Source organism: Bombyx mori, chromosome 1 (assembly GCF_030269925.1).
Source record: "Bombyx mori chromosome 1, ASM3026992v2".
Taxonomy (NCBI): domain Eukaryota; kingdom Metazoa; phylum Arthropoda; class Insecta; order Lepidoptera; family Bombycidae; genus Bombyx; species Bombyx mori.
This window is the reverse complement of record NC_085107.1, coordinates 3324607-3347286: the sequence shown is the minus strand read 5'-3', so window position 1 is coordinate 3347286 and position 22680 is coordinate 3324607. Positions and strand designations below refer to the sequence as shown.

Sequence of the window (22680 nt, the reverse complement as noted above, 5' to 3'; positions counted from 1 at the left end):
GTAGATCATAAGCTAACACGTCTAACCGAACAAAACACGTCATGAAAACTGTACTGTCTTATACTCGTATTTCAAATGAGAGCGCGCGCTTCAGACCGAATAGTCGACATCCACATATTAACTAGCACGCAATTACGAATACAAAGACCTATAATAAATCTGGTGCATCGTATTCTCGACATCGGGCTAATGTAGTCATTTCGGTTGCTCCTCATAAATGCCTCCCAAAGACCTGTCCGTACAAAAGCCAAGTCCGGTCATTGGATACCTACCTACCAATACCTACTTAGATTGAGTGTTCCATTCCTGCATCACGCAAAAATTAATGTACCCAATCAACAGGTTTGTTTGCTATTTATCTGTATGTTATGACATAGATACACACATAAAAACGTATAAAAGTAGCTATATGTATCTTTGGTTCCCGGCTTATTTTCGGTCTGCCTCTGATTCGCTATCTATTCTTGGCTACCCATTGTCTTGTCAATGTCTACAATAAGACCGGCTTCGTACTTGAGTCGGTAAATAATCAAAAGGACTATATGTAGGTGGGATCGTTCATGAGTAAAAGTGGGATGAATATAGCGAAATTATTTTACTTCACAATCACTTCATACACGTCTTTCTAAAACTTTTACTTTTTCGACCTACCCTCTCTAACCTTAAACTGATATCTCTTTCTGAACCTAATAGAATGTTGCCATTGCAACAGGCAAAAATAAATACCCAAAAAAATATATGAAAAAACGTAATAAAAATAACACTCCCCACATATGTACACGTTTATTTCCTAAGTTTGCCCTAATGTAAGCCGGCAACCGTCGTTCATACAAAAAAAATATATTATACAACGTACAAAAATAATCGAACGAATCCGAGCTCATTAACTAATTCACATACCTACGAGTATTGCCTTGACACGTAAGTGATGCATAAATAAATTTATTTCTTATTTTATTATTACGAATAAAACTATACAACAAAGGCTTGAGTTACACGGTTTCAGAAGTTAGACGAATGTAAATATGTAATTTCGCGTAAGGACTTTATCGTGTTCATCTTACATTGCAATTTTAGTATTACATAGGCTATTTTATTTATATACATTGTACTGCCTTTGAATTGCCTTTCAGGTAGCGTTTCTTTATGTACAAGTCAAGTGAAGTGTGTCAAGCACATAACATAATTAAAAATGCCCACGTCTCGATCATCATCAGCCATAAATCAGTCAACAGTCCCTGAAGTTTGCAATTAGTACCGATCCTGCTATGGCCGATATGCTATCCGCATCCAGTCTATTATAATGACTTATCGATAAGTAATCGATATAATTAAATTATAAAACCCACAACACAATAACCCAGTCGTGCCGTTTCCGATTGACGATTATTTGAACTAGCAACACATTTTTTACAAACGCGATATATTTAATACTACACTAGTTGATGACCGAGCTTTGCTTGGTTTTTTTTTTTAATAACGCCATCTTGTTGTGTCTTTAAAGCGGTTAGTTGCCCTCAATTAAGAAAAATAGTATTATTATTCGCCAATAGATGTCGGGAAGAGTTGATTATTGAAAACACGAAGAAAACAACATTTTCTGAAAATAAATCGTAGCTAGATCGATTTATCGCCCCCGAAATCCCCTGTATACTAAACTTTATGAAAATCGTTGGAGCCGTTTCCGAGATTCAGATTATATATATATATATCAATATATATATATATATATATACAAGAACTGCTCGTTTAAAGGTATAAGATAAGATACTACTACTAAACCTATGAACGCACAAAGTTAAACACTTACCATGACACGGAGATTTTGAAAAAATCAATCGACAAACGAAATCTTATTTACATATATGTCACTAAGTATCCGTTCAGGTCTACACGAAAGCCTTCCCCGAACACAGTCTCGGAACGAATTTACTACCCTGTATAGCCAAACACAAGTTTGGTAAGACGCACCTACCCGTGTGGATACACAACGCGCACTGCCACTAGCATTCCGTCATTATTCAATATAATAAATATCATTACATATGTTATGCCAATATGGGTTATTTAATAGAAGAACCGTTTATCAGATAGGTTATGCAGATCAATGTGGACAAGGTCAGTGGGGCGAGGTTGTGTTATCACTTAGATTTCAGTCAAGACGATATGCATCTCCGTTTAATGTTGTTTTTTCAAGAATTCATTTAAATTTGCTTATTTCGATGCTCAGGTCAAATTTTCGCGAGTAATCCTAAACCAGTTCCTCGCGACCAATTCCACCCAAATATGCTTTATAGTGCTAGTGACAAATAAGATCTCGTACAGTTTTTATCTATTTAACTCAAAATGGCGGTCGCTAACTTTAATTCAAAATGGTCGTCAATAGTTAAATTACAGGTATAAAAATCGTAATTTATGAATTTGATCACGTATTTCAGCACCAAACTCGGAACGATCAGGCGAGCGTAAATTAAAACGAAACTGGTGAAAATTAAAATAAATACTTATTCTATTCTGGAGGTCTATATTAGGCTAAAGAAAAAAAATATATTGTATTGCAGTTTATACTTAGACCGTTATCAAATTTTCAAATTAATTGTAGATGTTCAAGTTGGTGAAAACTACGTTGAAAGTTTCAGTTCAGTTCACATCAAGCTAATGAAATCGTGTTAAAAAAGGTCACAGGCTCAAGACTGTGTTATCAGTTATTCTAAAAGTCGAACGCAACGCGAAGCAGGCTGTTAGCAATTTATTCACATTGTTAATGTCATGGGCACCGCTTGCGTTCATGCCGCGTGCACGACTGTCATCGTAAACCAATAAAAAAGTTATTGTGACTCGAAGGAACAAGGATAATTGTGTGTTAAATCTATTTCAATATTTTTTATAAGCGTTTGTAAATTCATTCAAGATACATTATGCATTAGCCGTATGAATAGTCAAAGTTTGTTTACCCGAGCCGTTTGCTTGTGTTCAAACAAAAAGTAACATATCTATTTTCGCGCACAAAAATGTATGAAAGCATTTATTGAAATACGTTGCAATGATAATGAGGAATACGGGTATACGAACAAAAAGAAATGCATTGAACGCCTAATTTTTAGAGTTCTCTTTTAGTTCAGAGGCAGACAAAAGATTTGACGTAGAGCAAAATCAAGTAATGAACATTACGACATTAGTGAACGCCTATAAAACGAATCTAAATCTTAGGACGTCACTGAATGAGTTCGAATTTAAACCAACAAAACCACTTTACTTTTGCTTATAATATATTAAATACATAAAAAGGTAGATGATAATAATAAGCTTCACGTTTAGTTTAATATTTTAAAGGAAAATGCAAACCTTTCGTAACATTTCTTCAACCTAGCATAAATTCTTTAAAATTATGAGTTATTACCATTCTGACAGTACTAACGATCTAGTCGAGAAGATCCAACATGAGGCATTCCCGTAAAGAAATAAAACATGATTTTGGGCAAAAATACTTATATTAAATACTAAGTCAATATTAATAAATAAAAAAAAAACCATCAACTTGAGCTTTGTATTGACATTGTTATTAATCACACTTAAGACTGCAGCCTACAAATCTTACCTAAATGTCAATAAAAATATCTTTCTCTTTGGATAATCCAAGTATAAGCCACGGCAGTGACCCAAATCATTCTTCAACATTGATCAGTTTTCTTTAAATAAAAAACGGCACGAAATGGCGAAATTCTACTTGAGAGTTTTCAAACCGTTACACTCAAAATAAACAACGTAATATATTTTATATACTATTAACTTGTATGTTAAATTAGGCGTATTTAGAAATTAGTCGAGATAATTACATTCAGTAATCACGGTTAGTAGAATTATTTATTATCATTAAAGTTTCTTTGTGCATAATTAAATTGCTGATTGTGATTAAGGCAGACATGTTGAAAAATAGGCCGTTGCTACGTATATCTCTATACATTTAATAAAAAAAGTGTAATTCAAGACTACCGCTAATTTCCGCCTTTTGATAAATAAAATTGAATACAATTTCTGTACATTTTCAATTCGTCAATTTTTGTTCTATTTTTAAGTATCCAAAATATACGAGTTCCAACCAATACATAGATCGAATGTTCGATTCCTAAATCATGCAAAAATGAATGTACCCAATCAACAGGTTTGTTTGCTATTTGTCTGTGTGTTAGAACACATGTATTTACACACATAAATTACACACATAAAAACGTATATAAGTATCTATCTATATCTCTGGTTCCCGCAATACAAGAAATCCTAATCAAGGGCCAGATGACGGTGTCTGATTCGAGCCCGCCATATCTATATCTATACTAATATTATAAAGAGGAAAGATTTGTTTGTTTGTTTGTTTCGAATAGGCTCCTAAACTACTGGACCGATTTGAAAAATTCTTTTTCCATTAGAAGCCGACATTGTCCCTGATGAACATAGGCTACTTTTTTTAATTTTTATTTTATTTTATTTTTTTGGTTTCATGTGTGTTTTAATGTTTCCGAAGCGAAGCGAGGGCGGGTCGCTAGTTATTATTATATTATTCATCATACGGCTACATCTATACTAATATATAAATCTACAGTGGTTTTTACGGATGTTCCGTTATAACTACTGAACCATGCATCCGATTGACTTGAAACTTGGTATCCATGTAGAAAATACATGTACTTAATGAACAGGCTAAGATTTATATGAGTGTTGGAATCGCTAATAATAATGACATAAATAATAAAGTTTTATTTTTATTTTTATTGCTTAGATGGATGGACGAGCTCACAGCCCACCTGGTGTTAAGTGGTTACTGGAGCCCATAGACATCTACAACGTAAATACGGCACCCACCTTGAAATATAAGTTCTAAGGTCTCACTATAGTTACAACGGCTGCCCCACCCTTCAAACCGAAACGCATTACTGCTTCAGGACAGAAATAAGCAGGGTGGTGGTACCTACCCGCGCGGACTCACATGAGGTCCTACCACCAGTAAAGACGCTGCTTGAAGAGCTGCACGAAGCTGAAGAGACGAACGCCAAGTCAAAACGTTATGAGACCGTTTTACTGCTACTAAACGGTATTCGAACTTGCCCTTCTTTTTATAAACTGTACATTTAAAGCCCTACGATACACTACATTAAAATTAATAATGAATTCCGACCGTGTACAGCTAACATAAAAAAAAAACTAACAAAAAAAAATTATAAAAATAATATAACATATTTGCATTTGAAAGTATTAAATGTTCACACTCGAGGGGTTTTACATTTTTAGGGCTTCGTCTTAAATTGCTTTTATACGTATATTATGTACTGTTTATTACATTCGAGATAATGTGTCACAGTTTGTTGGTTCGTTGTGTGCCGATAAATTATTGAGAAACTATTCTCTTCGTCTAAATATTCTCGTCTTGCTTCGATCTGATTCAGGATGAATCTATTATACACTTAATGACTCATATTGACAAACTTAAATATCGTCGATAATTATATTGCTTTTAGGCTTAGTAATAAAGTCGCAATCACAGTTAGGAAAAGGATCCAAATGAATACTTAAGGCGACTGTGCCAACAGCATCGCGACAATTACCACATGCGATAAGGCGCGTTACAGAATCGTTAACTTCAAGAGTAATAAAAAATACCTTTTAACGAAAGAGTAAATATCAGTTCCGCATTAAAAAAAAAAATGTAGATGCACCATTTTTAAAAAAAATTGATTTATTAAAGAAATCGCTTTCATACATCTGACTGATTCAATGTCTCCCATTATTTCTAAAAAAGAGTAGATACATTTAAAAAAATATAAAATATTATATCTAGGACAGTGTAAACCCCTCTTATTATGACTTAACTTTTATTATGATATACAGTAACACTATTACGGTTTAATCTCGCGTTTATTATTTTCACTTTATTATTTACGATGTTTCGGAAACACTTTACCGTTTTGGTGGGCACGGACGACTTGTTTTACTGTCTATGGCATAGATGTATGAACGTGGTATAGACAACATATATTCCGCCTTTCAGCTTGAGAAGGCAAAGTTTTAGTTCTATTTTATAACGACTATTCCGTTCTTCAATCTAGAAGCCATGACTTCTACACGGCAGAAATAGGCAGAACGGTAGTACCTACGTGCTGGCGATTTCGATCCGGTGGTAATTCAGCGAAGCACTGCCCTTGCTAGGGCTAGTGTTAGCAAATTCGCAGGCTGAGCCCTATACACTCGGTGAACCTGGTATAACTGCAGGATAGGTAGGCAAAAAACCTACATGCCGGCTTAAAATACTAAAACCTCCTACTAAAAGTAAATAGGGGTTAGCAAACGCGGTGCGCTGGTATATCTGAGATCCCTGGTTCCTGATCTCCGGTAACTTTTATTTTTATTTTTGTATTGCCTTTGTAGACAGACGCGCATACCGCCCACCTGTTGGTAAGTGGTTACCGTCGCTCATGGACGTTAGCAATGCCAGGGACAGAGCCAAGCCGCTGCCTACCGTTAAGTACTCTCCGCAAGTCTCGTTTGAAGAAGGACATGTCAGTGCTCGGGAAACACCGTGGAGTTCATTCCAAAGCCGGATGGTACGTGGCAGAAAATATTTTTGGAAACGCACTGTCGATGAACGCCGCGGTTCCAGATAATATGGACGAACTCTGCTCCGATGGCGGAAGGTGTGATGATAAAAAGGAGATTCATTCCTCAGAGCATTCATTCCCATGGAACAAACAGAAACACAAATAGAACCAAAGTCCTTCCATAGACCCAGAGGTTCCAAGCGATCCGCGACAACGGGACCATCGACGTATCCCTTAGTCGCCTTTAATAATGATACTCAATACGAAGAAGTGAGAAGAATACTTTTTTCTGACAGAACCAAAGTCATATCGATGATGTCTGACTCATCGGAAATTAAGCTGTCCTGAGGAGACGAGTTATTTTAACCAATCTCACTTCACTTCACATTTATTCCTACATAGTACTCGACAGAAGAAGTCAACCACATATGTTCTCAATCAGATTAACGGCATACTTCACAACAAACTTTTAACCCGCTTGGACGCAATCACGCGCGATCGCCTTTTTGTTAACTCTAAAACTACTTTATCCACCACCCTCTGCCATTGCTCCCAGTAAGTTTCAGCCTTTTTTATAATTTATTTCAAGTTCAGCTACATATAATACATAAATTGAATGTGAGAATATTTTATTTATGGCTATTTTATTTTTCTTCTTCATAAAACTTATTAAATAATAGAAAAATGATATTTAGAAACTTTACGCCGTATACAAAGATCTAAATTTTTTATTTATTTATTTGCTTTTACTACGTTTATATTCCTAAGGAAAAGTTTTAAAATCCTATGCATTTTTCACTTGTGGAATTGTAATTTTTAAATCGATAGACATCGGCAACACCGTCAATATCGCATTTGCATAAAGATTTCATTGTAAAAACTTGAGTCACGCCAATTACGTAAAAAATATACTTAAGAGTAAACCATTCTTAAACCATTTTCTATCTTATACTATCTAGTTTTAGAATTCTGATTACAATAACTCATCCTTTCTATATATTGTCAATTTATTCCGGATATTGCCAAGACCTATATTTGCAAAAATCCGGAACGAACCATCGTTTTCCTAATAATAAAACATAACAAATCCAAAATTATCCACACTGTAATGATACGGATTCGTAACGGTATTATTATCGAAAAAACAATGTGTATCAATAGTTAATTTATGAACCTTGGCTCATTCGTGCAAAATACATATCGACGCTTGAAAGGCAAACGTGACTAGGCGACAATAACTGCTTTGTACATAAATGATAGGCCATAACCATATTCGATGCGCAAAAAAAATATATTTCTAGGTCTATTAAAATCATTTCAATCTTACAGCTAGATTCGTTAAATTTTTTTTTTTCAGGTATTTCAACTTTAAATTAGTCTACTGTAAAGTTCACGCATTGCCGCTTAGTCACGTTTGCCTTTCAAGCGTCGATATACATAATTTCGGCAGGCACCGTTTTAAGAATATCCAGGCATTTTCAATATCGGTCAATAAACATACCTATACACCATCAACGTATGCTTCGAAATGTTTCGGGACCAATACTAAATACGCACTCATCTAGTATTTTCATACTATAGACTTTTCCGACATTCACATACATAGTATATACATACATATTGTAATTAGGTCTCCGCTTACATTAAGGGAGTGCTTTATTTTCGTTTAAGCTTCAAAAGCCGTTCCGTATATTGTGACGAACCATTCGTGAGGACTTAAGATCTGGTGGAGCCTTCGCAAGAAGAATGTACTCGAACATTATGTTACTGGCGGTAGGACCTCTTTTTATTACTAGTGGTAGGACCTCTTGTGAGTCTGCACGGGTGGGTACCACCACCCTGCCTATTACTGCCGTGAAGGAGTAATACGTTTCGGTTTGAAGGGTGGGGCAGCCGTTGTAACTATACTGAGACCTTAGAACTTATATCTCAAGTTGGATGGCGCATTTACTGTGTAGAACCAATCTTTGTAACCACTTACCACCAGGTGGGCTGTGAGTTCGTCCACTCATCTAAAGAATAAAAATAAAAACATTGCAGCTGACATGTACAAGGATGCGAAGTCAATGGTACGAACGGTAGTGGGTCAGACAAAACCAATAGCGGTTGCGGAAACTGTGCATCAAGGTAGAAACAACACGGCCGCCAAACTCGACGCTCAGACAGCTTAGCTTCGAAGGCACTCGTGAAAGTGTTTGTAATTGAACATCACGAGAGAGTAGATTTTAAACTAATTGCTCAGTTTCGCATTGTTACGAGTCTATGGACCGCAAAGCTATCTTGCGGTCGATTCTGAAGGGGAGACCGTTTCTAACTAGACAGTTCGGATTATAGTTTCAAGTTAATCGTCAGTGCACTATAATAAACCTTTCGTTCTTGTCACAGTTATACTCAATCTAATGATCAGTAGAAAATAACGTTCAAATTCAAAATTTATTTTTCTTATAAACAAAGCTATCCTAGTCACGACGAAAAATATTCATCGTTTATTTATGTTTTCGTGTTTTTCTTTATTCTTGTGTACCGTACCAAACGATGGCATCTTACGGAAGTTTATTAATGAAAATTAGAATAAACTGAAATCATTTTTATCGAAAAATACAAGGTATTTAATTTAATATTCAAACTGTCGAATAACATTTCGTCGTCCGCTACTGTAAAAACTGTAAAATATTTGAAACGTCGGAAATAATTTAACGATAATGAAAAACGCGACATTTAACCCTAAAACTAGATTATATTCGGTCCACGGCTCACGAAGACCGAAGCGAAAATAGCGATTGAAAATCACTAGGGTTCACTACTTATAAATATTGAAACAGTCATAAAACAATGTCTATACGAATAACTCAGAACAACTTCCATTTGTAAGTTATATGCTAAGCTCAAGATTTTCTATAAATAGTAAATTATTTTCGATACAAAGAACAACAAGAAACACTCTCAAGAATCTCATCACAGAAATAACTTATTATAACAGATTTAACTTAAGAAATAAAGCAAATTGATCTTATGTTACTACGTAACAAATACTTTGATAAAATAAACGCTTCATTAATTTGATCATACGATATCATTTAGTTAAATTAACAATAACTATAACAGATGCTATAGATATTCATATATACGTAAATTACATTTACATTCACTTAAAAATACTTGATACGGCTCAAGTGATTCGTTGAGGGAATGAAAAACCGCAAGGAATAAATCTAGGCTAAGATGAAGATACTCGATGGTCACTCCTATAAAATGCCAATTTAAATAATAAAATTAAAACGTAAAATAAAAAAATCGAGTTCAGACCAATTCTAATTATCGAAGAAAAAGAAAACTCGAGTAATCTCACAATTCTGCTGGTGGTAGGACCACTTGTGAGTCCGCGCGGGTAGGTACCACCGCCCTGCCTATTTCTGCCGTGAAGCAGTAATGCGTTTCGGTTTGAAGGGCGGGGCAGCCGTTGTAACTATACTGAGACTTTAGAACTTGCATCTCAAGGTGGGTGGCGCGTCTACGTTGTAGATGTCTATGGGCTCCGGTAACCACTTAACACCAGGTGGGCTGTGAGCTCGTCCACCCACCTAAGCAATAAAAAAAAAATCATTAAGAAATTAAACTTTACACACCTTAAAACGTCTATCAAGAACAAAGTTATACAAATTGTATCTTTTCCTATGGAACACAGCGGTGACGAACATAAAATACAAGGTAACAGAGTGACTTTTAGGTATTTTTATTACATTTATTAGACACCTTTATGGAAAATTTATTTCCGTCGGTGATCGCAAGTAACTATAAGACGAACGTCGAAAATTAAATGCTTCTTTCATTTCAGCCCAAGAATCAATATTAATATTACAAAAGCATTTTAAAGGTTGCTGATTAGTAAATAATTATACTACCAGTCGAATTAACTATGATTAAAATATCAAACTTTGCTAATGCCTTTCCTACAAATTATTATTATAAGATATCAAATAAATATTTAGTAAGATTCATACTTAATAAAGACGTACAATGTTTTAAATTACTTGAATATTTTTTTTTATTTCAATGACAATTAGTTACAGACGACGTAATCTTAAATCAAAACCAAAAATTCAGCAGATTCTGTTGCACGAAATTCACTTCAATGTACGCAAATTTTAATGGAAATCTTTTTAATATATTAATTCATACCTCCGGTTCAGCCAAAAGGAAAACGAAAATTAAACACGATTGTAAAATATTATACAATTACCTAAATTTATTAGGTTTTTCCGACCGTGATACTTTACCTAGAAAATCGGAACATTTTTTCAATTACTGTATAAAAAATAGTAGTTCACCTATTTTAACTTCAATGCTATCAACCCATAAACGGAAAATCCTAAAAAAATAAGATAAACATTTCAAAAGTTAACTATAACTTGATTAGCGACTGACCGCTTGTTTGTGACCACGAGTAATATATTCTAAACGTCGTGAATTTTTTTATCATAAACGCAACATTAAGCTTCAATTAAGCTTTTTTGTAAGAAGACTAAAATAAATAAGTAAATAAATAAAAGAAACAAAAGTAATTCTAATACATATCGGTCATATTAAATTTGTTTTAAAGAAACATACAACAAAAGTTTGAATTGTTTTTGAAGAAGCACAAAAAGTAAAAAAAAAAATTACCTATACATACAAAGACAAATTAAAACCTTTTTTAAAGCCTCAATAGTTTCAACTTACCAGCATATGTCTGAGTATTGCTTTAGAGTTACAATCAACTCAAAGATACCTTACGGTCCTATTGTAATCTATTCACTGTTGTCTCCTTAAACTTTTACCGTAATATAAACCCGCAATTATCTCTACTCGTTATTATCTCTGCAGATAATATAGTATGATAATAAATATAAAATATAATATTGAATTAATTAATGAACGTTTTGTTTTTAATTTGTTAATTATTAAACCAGAACTTTTCGTACTAGTGTATTAGTTTTATTTTACTTAAATAAAATCTCGGGTATCATTTGTATTATTCAACTTATGCAGATGAATATGAATTAATTTAAAAGTATTTTGTTTTAGTGCATTATTTTTCTGTATTACATCCTCATTAACAAAACGATGTCTACTTTATTATTAGAGCAATGGTATTTTTTTTAAATGTTTTTGTATGTAGCTCTGACGTTTTTCTTAAGTATTTTTAGACGAATTTAAATGGCTTTAATTTTTCAAGAACGATTACAATTAAATTGATAGTGAAAAAAAAACCTCGTCTTCTGTAATAAAAGGCGGCAAGTTTGAAAATCCAAAAAGTAGGCAGCAATTAATCTGGTATTTATTTAGGAAATGCTCTTACCCAGTGCATCGCTCCCCTCTCCTCGTAAACGCCCATCTGGCGGTCAATTTTTTCGTTTTCTATTTTCGAATGTTTGGGCCTCTGCCCCACTTCACTGCGGCACTCACTCGCGGAGCATAACAGACGAGCGTGCGTAGCCGCCGCTGCCGGACAACTGGGGGCTTGGGGCTCCGAGCCTCGGGCCCGTGGGGAGGCGGGCCAGGCGACGCCCCCTTACTACGCCCCGTGTCGTGGCCGCCCGGTAATATTTTATGCTTTTTGTAAAATTTCTGTTTACGAATTTTTTCTTTCGTTCGAGCTCATAACTTTCCGACGCTCGTCAAATTTTCGGTTAACGAAAAAATTTCGCTGCCAAAAACGAATTGCGATGATTAAATTCGAGAATCCTTACTTTGTTAGCCAACACGCCATTAGTTACATTATGTATCTACTACGAAAATACAATACCAAATATGAGTTCAGAAATATTTATTCAAGTACTAATCTATAGTGGTGAAAAAAATGTATTGCCACGTGATTAAAATTCTGAAGGTCGGCTTACAGTGGGAAGCAAGGACGATTGCATATCGAACGACCTGAAAATAAAAACAGCTACATATTATTACCGAGCATATAGATTCCAAAATTCATATATATTTAAAAAAAACCAGTGCTCTATACCTACGTATTCAATCAATTTAAACCACAATTATTAAACTTATTGTAGTTTTGAAGAGCTCAGTTAATTATTATGAATATTATTTGCTCTTTAAGGAAATAATAATTTCAACAATAAATCTCATTGTTACATAAGTATAACAAATAACATTTTAATCCAGTTCTTCTCACAGAATACTGTGAAGCGTAAAGCTTCGTTTACACGCATCGTCTTGTCTGCGCGAATAGGTACGAGTGAATACGAAACGGCGGTAACACTCACAAGCACAAACGTGGCTTAGGTGCGCAATAATTCACTCGTGCAAGATTATACCGCAAAGTTCTCGATTTGACGCACGAAAGAGCAACATACTGCGTTTCGTTCTTCAACATTATCAGCGCCATAGTGATTGTTTCAAATTTAATTTTTGACGTGACAACGTCTTAAAATTCGATGGAGTCGGCTGCACGCACGAAAAAACATGACTCATGTGGCGTTACCTCGCTCTGAGGCGTATTTTCTTATGACGTTGTCACGTTCAACTATCGTCAGTAAGCCGACTTTACAGACGACCGATTTTTTTATTTTAAAACTGTGATTAGTGAGAGTTTTTTAACTTCCCGATCGCGTAATAGTAACTTCTCGATCGCGTAAAAGTTAAATCAAATTTGTATGGAGTTGGAGAAGTTAAAAAACTCGCACTAAGCAAATTTTGTTGACAGGCGTATAATCTTACAGCGTTTATAGTTTTACCGGAGTCCATGTAATCCACAACGTAAATACTGCCAGTCAGCTCGAGACGCGTCATGGCTGTTTCATCGTTCAAATCAAAACTGATTAGGTACCTACTGATTTGCCGTAGAAATAGGTACGATAGCTGGGCTTTACCTGTGCGGACTCAGTCTCAATCTAAATGCCAACACAATTACTTTTTTTTTCCTATGTTGATAGCCTTGAGAGGCTATTTCACCTTCACCCTAACGTGTAGGTGAGTTCACGGGGCTCAAACCGGAGTGTTGCTAACACTGGCCCTAACAAGAGCAGTGCTTCACAGAATCTACCACCGGGTCGGAAACGCGACCCACTGAGATGATCCGGCAAGAAACTCAGTGGGCTGTGTCTGTGGGTTAATTCGCTCGCAATTACTGATGCTGACAGCATGCACTACTGAAGCAAGCGGTTTGCTATTATGTCTTTGAAAATAACAAAACATAAAAATGTTCAGCTAAGACGAACATTTTGTTATTGCACCTATGGGCAGGCGAGCATACGCCACACCTGATGGTGAGTGATTGCCGTCGTTCATGGATTTCAGAAGAGCCAAGCCGCTGCCTACCGATGAATAGTGGCGGCCAATCTCGCTTCAAGAAGGATATGTAATAGCTCTCGGGAAAAACGATGGAGGGGCGTTCATTCTAAGCCCTATACTAGAGCATCATTTTTGCCGTTTCATGTAATTTTAATTTTCAAAGTACCTATAGGTATGTCTAATATACTTTCGGCTTACGACAACATTTCAACATTTTCTTTGCATTTCCTTAGCAAACGTTAAAACAGTAACAGTAAGTGATCGGATGGAGGCCATAAGTATGGCCCGAGTTTTACGCAACGCGGAACTCTGAAATTTACTGTATCGCATTGTAAATGAAATTTGTTTTTTTTTTCCTACCTAATCGCTGGTAAAGTCTAAGGAAAAGCCTAAGGAGCTATTCTAGATACGCCCGGATGGATAGGTGAGCTTTGTAGGCAGCGGCTTGGCTCTGCCCTTGGCATTGCTGAAGTCCATGGGCGACGGTAACCACTCACCATCAGGTGGGCCGTATGCTCGTCTGCCTACAAGGGCAATAAAAAAAAAAACCTGAGAGAATTTGCTAACACTAGCCCTAGCGAGATCAGTGCTTCGCTGAATCTACTGGATTGGAAGCACAACTCACTAACAGGATCAGACGAGAATCTCAGTGAGTTGTGTCAATCGGCTAGGTTGCACAATCAACTCTTCGTTGTTATTCGATGAGTTCAACGAGGGCGCTCATCAGTGTTTTTTATTTATTTATTGCTTAGATAGATGGACGAGCTCACAGCCCACCTGGTGTTACGTTTACTGGAACACATCTACAACGTAAATCCGCCACTCACTTTTTTTTTGAAGAACCTAAAAACACGGAGAGAGGGTTCGTGGATCCTGCAAGACCTGCTTAGAGTAAAGTCGGCGTTGCGTTGATCCATCGCCTGGATCGGTTGTATAACTAGCGGCAGTCCCGGAAAGAGAGTTGTGAAATCAGCATATTTCGTAGGATGCCCATTACGGCTGTGTTACCTAGCCTACTGCTCGCGCTCCAGATAAACTTTAGGCACTTCCAAACACCTCACAGCGTGGTTCCGTAACCAAATATTTAATAGGTACTCGTCAGAATTACTGAAGAAGGTATTGTGCTGTACAATTATTCGGCGCCTCAACAACAAAACTAGAGATTTATTCGTTTCGTTATAAACTGAACGCAGGTAATTTACTTGATGTCCCGTATCAACCAGCAGAGGTTTTTTTTAATCCTAATCTAAACTTATGGTCTTGAGAGACCATATCAGCCTCACCGGGCGAGTAGGTGAGCTCACGGGGCTCAAACCTGACGTTGTTCCTAACATGAACCCTAGCCAGAGCCGTGCTTCGCAGAATCTACCACGGGATCGGAAACGCGACCCATTGAGAAGATCCAGCGAGAAACTCAGTGGGCTAACACTGTGAGTTAATTTACTCGTTTGACGACAACGATGACCGTTCCAACAGAGCGGCGAGCACGACTGAGCATCGAAAAGGTTTTCGTATGGCTATCGAGAAAAATGTATAGGATTTAAACAGCACCCCTAACGTCCGTAAAAATAATTAATTTTAGTAGCACGAATTAATTTATTTACTTTCGTTTTGCAATTGAATCGTCACGATCTTGAGCCTCGAAACTTGCACTCATAATCGAGAGCACGTCAACTGTTTTGACATACGGTAACGTAAATCTCGAGGGCTGACTGCCGAGTACTACCGTCTAATGTAATGATGCGTTTTCGTATCAAGGACTCAATATATTTACGTTACGATTTCGATAGATTTTCGTGCTTGACGGACAGATAGCGTGATGAGAGATTACATAACAAAATCTTTCAACAGCAATCGTCAACTGCCCCCTTGATCTTGGCCAACACTCAATAAAATATAAGCAGTCAAAGACACACAAAAAAATACAATTGAAGATAAATAAATTTAATCTTAATTAAACATTTTCGCAACAATGTAACGTGTCGAAAAGCTATCAGCGGCCACTGAAAAGTTATCGCTTGGCGTAAAGTGCAAAAACGATATGCGCTTGTGATTATGCACAATATCACGCGAAAATAACGTTTTTACGAAGTGTCAGATGCATGATATATACATATGTTTTACAAAAAAAAAAAAAACTATTCACTCACAGCGTAATTAAGACAAAAAATATCGTTTTAAAAATTAGCTATTTCGTTAGCCAGCAACTTAAATATGCGCAAAGAGAGGTTGTGGCTGAAAACATCCGGGGTGTGAAAGTATTTACATAGTAGAGGGCATCTTAAAAATACTGATAGTGTGAAAGAGGATTTGGGAGAGAAGGGTGTCTGTGCAGAGACGACGTATGACAAGCTGGAATGGAAGAATAGGATATGCGGAGACACAGGACTGCGCCAACCCCCCATATTTAAGCGCAAGAAGAAGAGTTAGCCGCAAATATAAAACATAAGCTGCGTTTCTGTATGTTTTGAATAATATTTCCGGTTTATGTTGAAGAAGTGGACATACTTATCATACTGAGAGCAAGTCAAACACAAATACTTTTGGGCGACACTAAATTGGCTCACTAAAAATTTAATTAATAAATTCAATGAGTCTGAACTTGTGCAAGTCTGTCGTAGCATGTGATTCTGTCAAAGAACACACGAGTCTAAAGCGGGTAATTATGGCAATGCACACAGGAGTTCACATAAAAATCACCCCAAAAACGAGTCAATGACAACAATACCCGAGATATTTACAAATGGAGACGCAAAAAAAACAAAAATTCTGGTTAACATCTCAAAAGATGCTAGTTTGTGAGAGCAGATCCAGTCTGGAGGTATTGTGAGGAAGAGGAATTCACAAAAATTCAAAGAAACGAAAGAAAATGTGTTTATTAGCGTAATAAACGTAATATTATTGTGTAATAAAAATCAGGACCGCCAAAATTGTAATTTACGTAATAACTATGCAAATAGGTCGATGGTGACAAAAACTTTATGATGTCTATGATATGGGCTCTGGTAAACATTTAACGCCAGGTGGGCCGTGAAGTCGTTCCTGCGTTTGAGCAATAAAAAATAGTAATATCACAAATGCTTTGTTTGTTTGCTACGCTTCCACGGCTTAACCATTCAACGAATTCCCATGAAATTTTAAAGTAAAATGTCTGTAGTACAGCAAACAACATAGAACAAAGACCCTTCATCTAAAAATAGTACTATTCTCTTGTAATAAATTATTTTGTTACAACAAGAGTGAAGCCTCGTGTAAAAGCGAGCTTATTGTATTATTACTTCTATGAGAATGGTTCCTTTACGTAATTAAATTATTTATCGCCACAACCTTTCTGCGGAGTCGTGTCGTGTCAAATCCCTGGCACTATCATTAGTCTAAACACCTCCCTTACACATTTATCAATGCGCACAGGTATATCTATATATATATATTTATTTAATAACAAATAATCATAGCCTATATTGGAAGACGACGGTGGACGTTAGTAATTCAAAAAGCACAATAATATCACTGTCTTACTCGCTATCGTTATTTTCCAGAAATAAAAATAATTTGAATATTCAATTAATAAAAACTCGTATATTCTTCGGCAAAAACCGTAAAGGTTTGCCTATTTTACGAATTATAATGCGACTTGAATCAAGAGGTTGTATTGTGAAAGAAGTATTAAGAGCGTGCTAGTAATACTTAGTACGGTAGTAATATTACATAGTATTTACATGTAGAGAATACATATTATTAGGTCCTTACATACGAAATTGACGGGACGAATATAAAGTCAGTTTTTCTTTTTGTAAAATATATTTAATTAATCAAAGTATGCATCGTTGTTATCTATGCATCATCCACCATCTCATAGGTAGTTCATTGATCCCTTTACTAAAAAAAACTATGGGGGCGAGAATCAATAAGAATCAAAATGTCTCCTCTTTTCATGTTCCATGGGGAGTGCTCTGAAGAATTGTTCGAGATGATACCAGCATCTCGTTTTTACCATCGCACCGCCCGCCACCGGAGTAGAGTTCATCCATACTACCTGGAGCCACTGCGGTCATCCACAGTACGTTTCCAGAGGTCTTTTTTGCCACGTACCATCCGGCTATGGAATGAGCTTCCCTCCACGATGTTTCCCGAGCGCTATGACATGTCCTTCTTCAAACGAGGCTTGTGGAGAGTATTAAGCGGTAGGCAGCGGCTTGGCTCTCCCCTGGCATTGCTGAAGTCCATGGGCGACGGTAACCACTCACCATCAGGTGAGCCGTATGCCCGTCTGCCTACAATGGCAATAAAAAAAAAACTTTGGTTAAGAGTTCCAAATCCAAATTTATAAATTCATTTAGCTGGTACGTTTGAATTTTGAAAACAGTCATTCGTTTGTTTTTCCTCATTATTTTTTTCTTTGGCGTCGCTTATTACCGCACAATGGAAAACATGAAAGATCGGTACATTTACGAGTCTCGTACTCTCCGATGCGGCAGTCCAAACCGCCTTCAAAGAGCTTATTGATTCTCGCCCCCATAGTTTTTTTTAGTAAAGGGATCAATGAACTACATATGAGATGGCAGAACTCATAGATAACAACGATGCATACTTTGATTAATTAAATATATTTTACAAAAAGAAAAACTGACTTTATATTCCTCCCGTCAATTTCATATGTAAGGATCTAATATTTAGTTTAAGTGCTCTAATTTTACTGGTGGTAGGACCTCTTGTGAGTCCGCACGGGTAGATACCACCACCCTGTCTATTTCTGCCGTGAAGCAGTAATGCGTTTCGGTTTGAAGGGTGGGGCAGCCGTTGTAACTATACTGAGACCTTAGAACTTATATCTCAAGGCGGTTGGCGCATTTACGTTGTAGATGTCTATGGGCTGCAGTAACTACTTAACATCAGATGGGCTGTGAGTTCGTTCACCCATGTAAGCAATAAAAAATATATACGTACGTATTCAATGAACTAACCATCCCAAACAGAAATATGAGTTCGGGTCGTCCTGAATGGGTAGTAAGCGCGTTCGGTGGCACTCATGTTTTCGGTATGAGGTAACCTCCACCTATGAGTCCAACAGCAGCACTTCAGGCACAGCTTCGCGCAGTCCTCACTTGGGAGACGATCTGTCTTGTAGTGTAACCAGCCGAACCATTCTGGCGTTACCTGTAACCACAAGGGCGTATACTATTAAATTTTTTAATGAGCCAGGTAGACTAAATCAGATAGAGTAAGATCCCAGGGCCCCCAGACGTCACGTATTTTCCGACGAACGAAATGTGGCCGATTGCGTAGCGTTAGTATGTACTAAGAACGCATGCCTACCTGCTGGGAGTATTGGCGACTTATTTTTAAAGATATTGCCTAAAACATACGTAAAAATAAGCTTTCAGAAAATATGTGAAGTAGGTCATGATTTTATGTACCTTGCGTACCTGATACCTGAAAATTGGCCGTCTAAGCAAGGTAGCAGGTAGGCATGCGTTCTTAGTACATACTAACACTACGCAATCGGCCACATTTCGTTCGTCAGATAATACGTGACGTCAGGGGGCCCTGGGATCTTGGACTAACAGTCATCCTCATCTTAAACAGCAACTAAATCGCGACTGTCGCTCGAATCGATATAATTTCACATTAACACCAAACGTTCAAACGTTAAGTTGAACCCATAAAAAAATATTTTCTGATACTGATCAACGAAATCATAAGTATCAAACCTGTCAAAAAAAACCGTTCGTTTTTAATTAAAGGTACGTTAACTAAATAATTCGAGTCGAGAGGATACGAATTTTGTCACATTTTTATTAACATCCAGAATATAATTTTCAAAACTGTATAAAGATGAATTGTTATTTTTTTGGACTTGTCAGCGCCATCTATGATACAGGATAAGAATTAAAAGTATGCCTTTGACTTTATTAATTAAGCTTTTGTAATTCGACTATAGCAAAACAATCGACAAAATGTCCTTAAGTTAATATATATTATAAATAAATATTTTGCTATGTCTACACATCATAAATATAAGCACTAGGCTGGCACTAGGCCAGCTATCGTTACCTACATAAAATTAATTCTTTATAGATAATGAGTCTGGCTAAAGTCCCACACAATACAAAACTCAATATTAGAGATATTAGATTATTATGTTGAATCGACAGGACCGGCCCTGTTGCGTCACCAACGTAAAATTTGTAAGTCAGAAAAAAATGTACCTCACTCGCTCGGATTGTCAGAAAAGAATAAACTTCGAATCTCTATTCTATCTTATCTTTCATCAATCTTCCTTTTAATTCTTCTAATATATATTTTTCAATAAAGTAATCGACTTTCACCAGGAGTCCACTCCGGAGCCAATGATAGAACAATCACTACTTGATCGAGGAGTCGGTCGACGCTATCAGATCTATTTCAGATGTTATTCTGATATGAATTTTATGCAAACCTGCGAAGCGTCGTAGTCCCATTTGAATTGCGGATTATATTCGACCCAGCGACTTCTGCCAAGCATGTAATTCTTATTTTCGTAGTATTTGTTACCGAACTCATCACAGCCGATATATTTACCTTCCTATAAAGAATATTGTATTATTATTATTTATTTTTATTGCTTACATGGGTGGACGAGCTCACAGCCCACCTGGTGTTAAGTGGTTGCTGGAACCCATAGACATCCACAACGTAAGCGCGCCACCCACCTTGAGATATAAGCTCTAAGGTCTCAAGTAAGTTACAACGGCTGCCCCACCTTTCAAACCAAAACGCATTACTGCTTCACGGCAGAAATAGGCAGGGTCGTGGTACCTACCCGCGCAGACACACAAGTGGTCCTATCACTAGTAAGGATTATTTGTAAAAATGCACTACAAATTCACGGCGTCTCGATTTATTGGACAATCGCGTTTACGCAGTGATCAAATAAAGGGCTACTTACCAAATTACGTTTGGTAATTTCAAGTATAATAAGAATAATAACTGGGAAAAAACACGCACAGTCATCCGGCCTTAATTTAGGATTACCAGTGTTATGGGTACCAGAGACATACTTATATATGTTTAAATATATACATATACAGATAATGAACACCTAGACAAAGGGTAAAGTAAACTATTTATCACACGAATGTTTGCCCGATATGAGAATCGAACCAACGACCCTAGGCGCAACAGTAAGGGCCGCTAACTACGGCACCAAGAATAAATGGTCAGCAATACCGTCTTTACCATAAGGGCACACGGGGCCCGTGCCCAGGGCCCCCATTCTCAAGGGGCCCCGAAAGACCAACAACTCCTCTCACACGTTTATTCTCAAAACATTTTTGTCGGGCACATTACACTTTTTCACAAATCAGTAATCAGAAGGTTACAAGGAATTTACAAAGCATATACTATACCTATAATAGAAGATTTTGCTGAACAGAAATCCCGAAAGAAACCGTTATCGAAATCGTAACCAAAAAATCAGCAGCATTCTAATATCATTAATGACATATTATATCATACTGTATTTGATTACCCATAATAAATGGTCATACTCAGTAAAAAAATGTTATTATAATTCGCTTTTTTTACTTTTCAAAAGGCCTCAATTCTTGTGTGCCCAAGGGCCCCATCCTAGCTTAAGACGTCCCTGATGGTCAGTCAATATTTCACAAAAATAAGGATGGTGATAACGATCGTTTTAATTTAATTAAGGTCTCTTACAACTACTACTGCTTACACTTTTCTATATTAATGGTTTCCGGTTGCCTGTTGTATTTCAAAACATCGGACCCACCCTCCAAACCAGAACGTATGACTAACTGCTTTTCGTCAAACATAGACAAAATTATGCTTTACATTTTTAGATTTATATGAGCTGTCTTCTTATTCCTGTCTCGATAAGCTCAAATATATGATTTTGGTAGATGTTCGCGCGCTTAGCTCCACCTAAAGCGTCAATGTATTTTCCGGTGAGAATGAGTATATTTTCGGAATAAAAGATAGCACATGTCAAATCTCCTAATTTAAAACAATTACTTTTAAAAAAAATCATGTCTCTCCGTTGCTTCTTTTCGACGTGAAAAAAGAACATGCAAACAAACTTTAAACATTTATAATATTAGTATGGAGGTATAGATGGAGGATGGATCTAAAATTTCGATAGAACAATAGGTATATTAGTTATTCCAAGATTTTATTAAACTTATTAAATGTTATATACCTTTAACGTGTCCATTCTCCAAATTTTATATAGAGATTTAAACAGTCCACCGTTCTGAATCGTCATTCTAATAACTCGAGCCCATTTATCTAAAGCCAAATACGACATTTTGAATACACGTATAAAATATATCACATATATCAGTCACAAGTGCTATTTACTCGTTTTGTCCACTGAAATATTGGCTTGTACGTTTATGTCCAATTTAATAATCAGTATGTCAACATTTGACAGCGACCTCAAGACATTGCATAATGTATGAGTTTTTAATCGTGCGCGGGTTATCAACAAAATAAATGGTACAGTAATTGTCCGTAAATATTTATATTAAGTCCAAAGTACTGATAATATGTAGTTTAAATAAGGAGACATCACATTAACGTCATATTATTAGATTTGTTTGTATCTATCTAAATATCAACGCGCAATTCGTTACCTATTTCTGTGGAGTTTTAATACCTATAATCGCCGTGATCTAGTAATTGAAATGCCCGATTAACTCGGATTGAGTTTTTTTTTTATTGCCCTTGTAGGCAGACCAGCATACGGCCCACCTGCTGGTGAGTGGTTACCGTCGCCCATGGACTTCAGCAATGCCAGGGGCAGAGC

The 22680-nt window shown here is 36.5% G+C and overlaps 2 protein-coding genes across 5 annotated transcripts in view; both read right to left on the bottom strand.

The window, feature by feature from the left end:
- Bmap-A (apterous A) overlaps positions 1-12239 on the bottom strand; it is a 134822-nt gene extending 122583 nt beyond the window's left edge. Inside the window, exon 1 of one of the 4 annotated variants that reach the window (XM_012695957.4) lies at positions 11929-12239. In XM_012695957.4, coding sequence (XP_012551411.1) covers positions 11929-11964 — 36 coding nt within the window. In that variant the 5' untranslated portion in view covers positions 11965-12239. Of the gene's footprint in view, positions 1-11309; positions 11373-11928 lie in introns of those variants that run through there. The other 3 variants (XM_012695956.4, NM_001246002.1, XM_021352267.3) reach the window with 3 other exon arrangements.
- Positions 12240-12379: 140 nt separating this feature from the next.
- LOC101737036 (probable NADH dehydrogenase [ubiquinone] 1 alpha subcomplex subunit 12) lies at positions 12380-22338 on the bottom strand. Its single transcript, XM_004932775.5, has 4 exons — positions 22072-22338; positions 20314-20439; positions 18839-19031; positions 12380-12503 (listed from the first exon to the last, which is right to left on the bottom strand). Exons 1-4 carry the CDS (start codon positions 22177-22179, stop codon positions 12466-12468), a joined length of 465 nt encoding a protein of 154 aa, XP_004932832.1. The 5' UTR covers positions 22180-22338; the 3' UTR covers positions 12380-12465.
- Between the last annotated feature and the right edge of the window lie 342 nt (positions 22339-22680).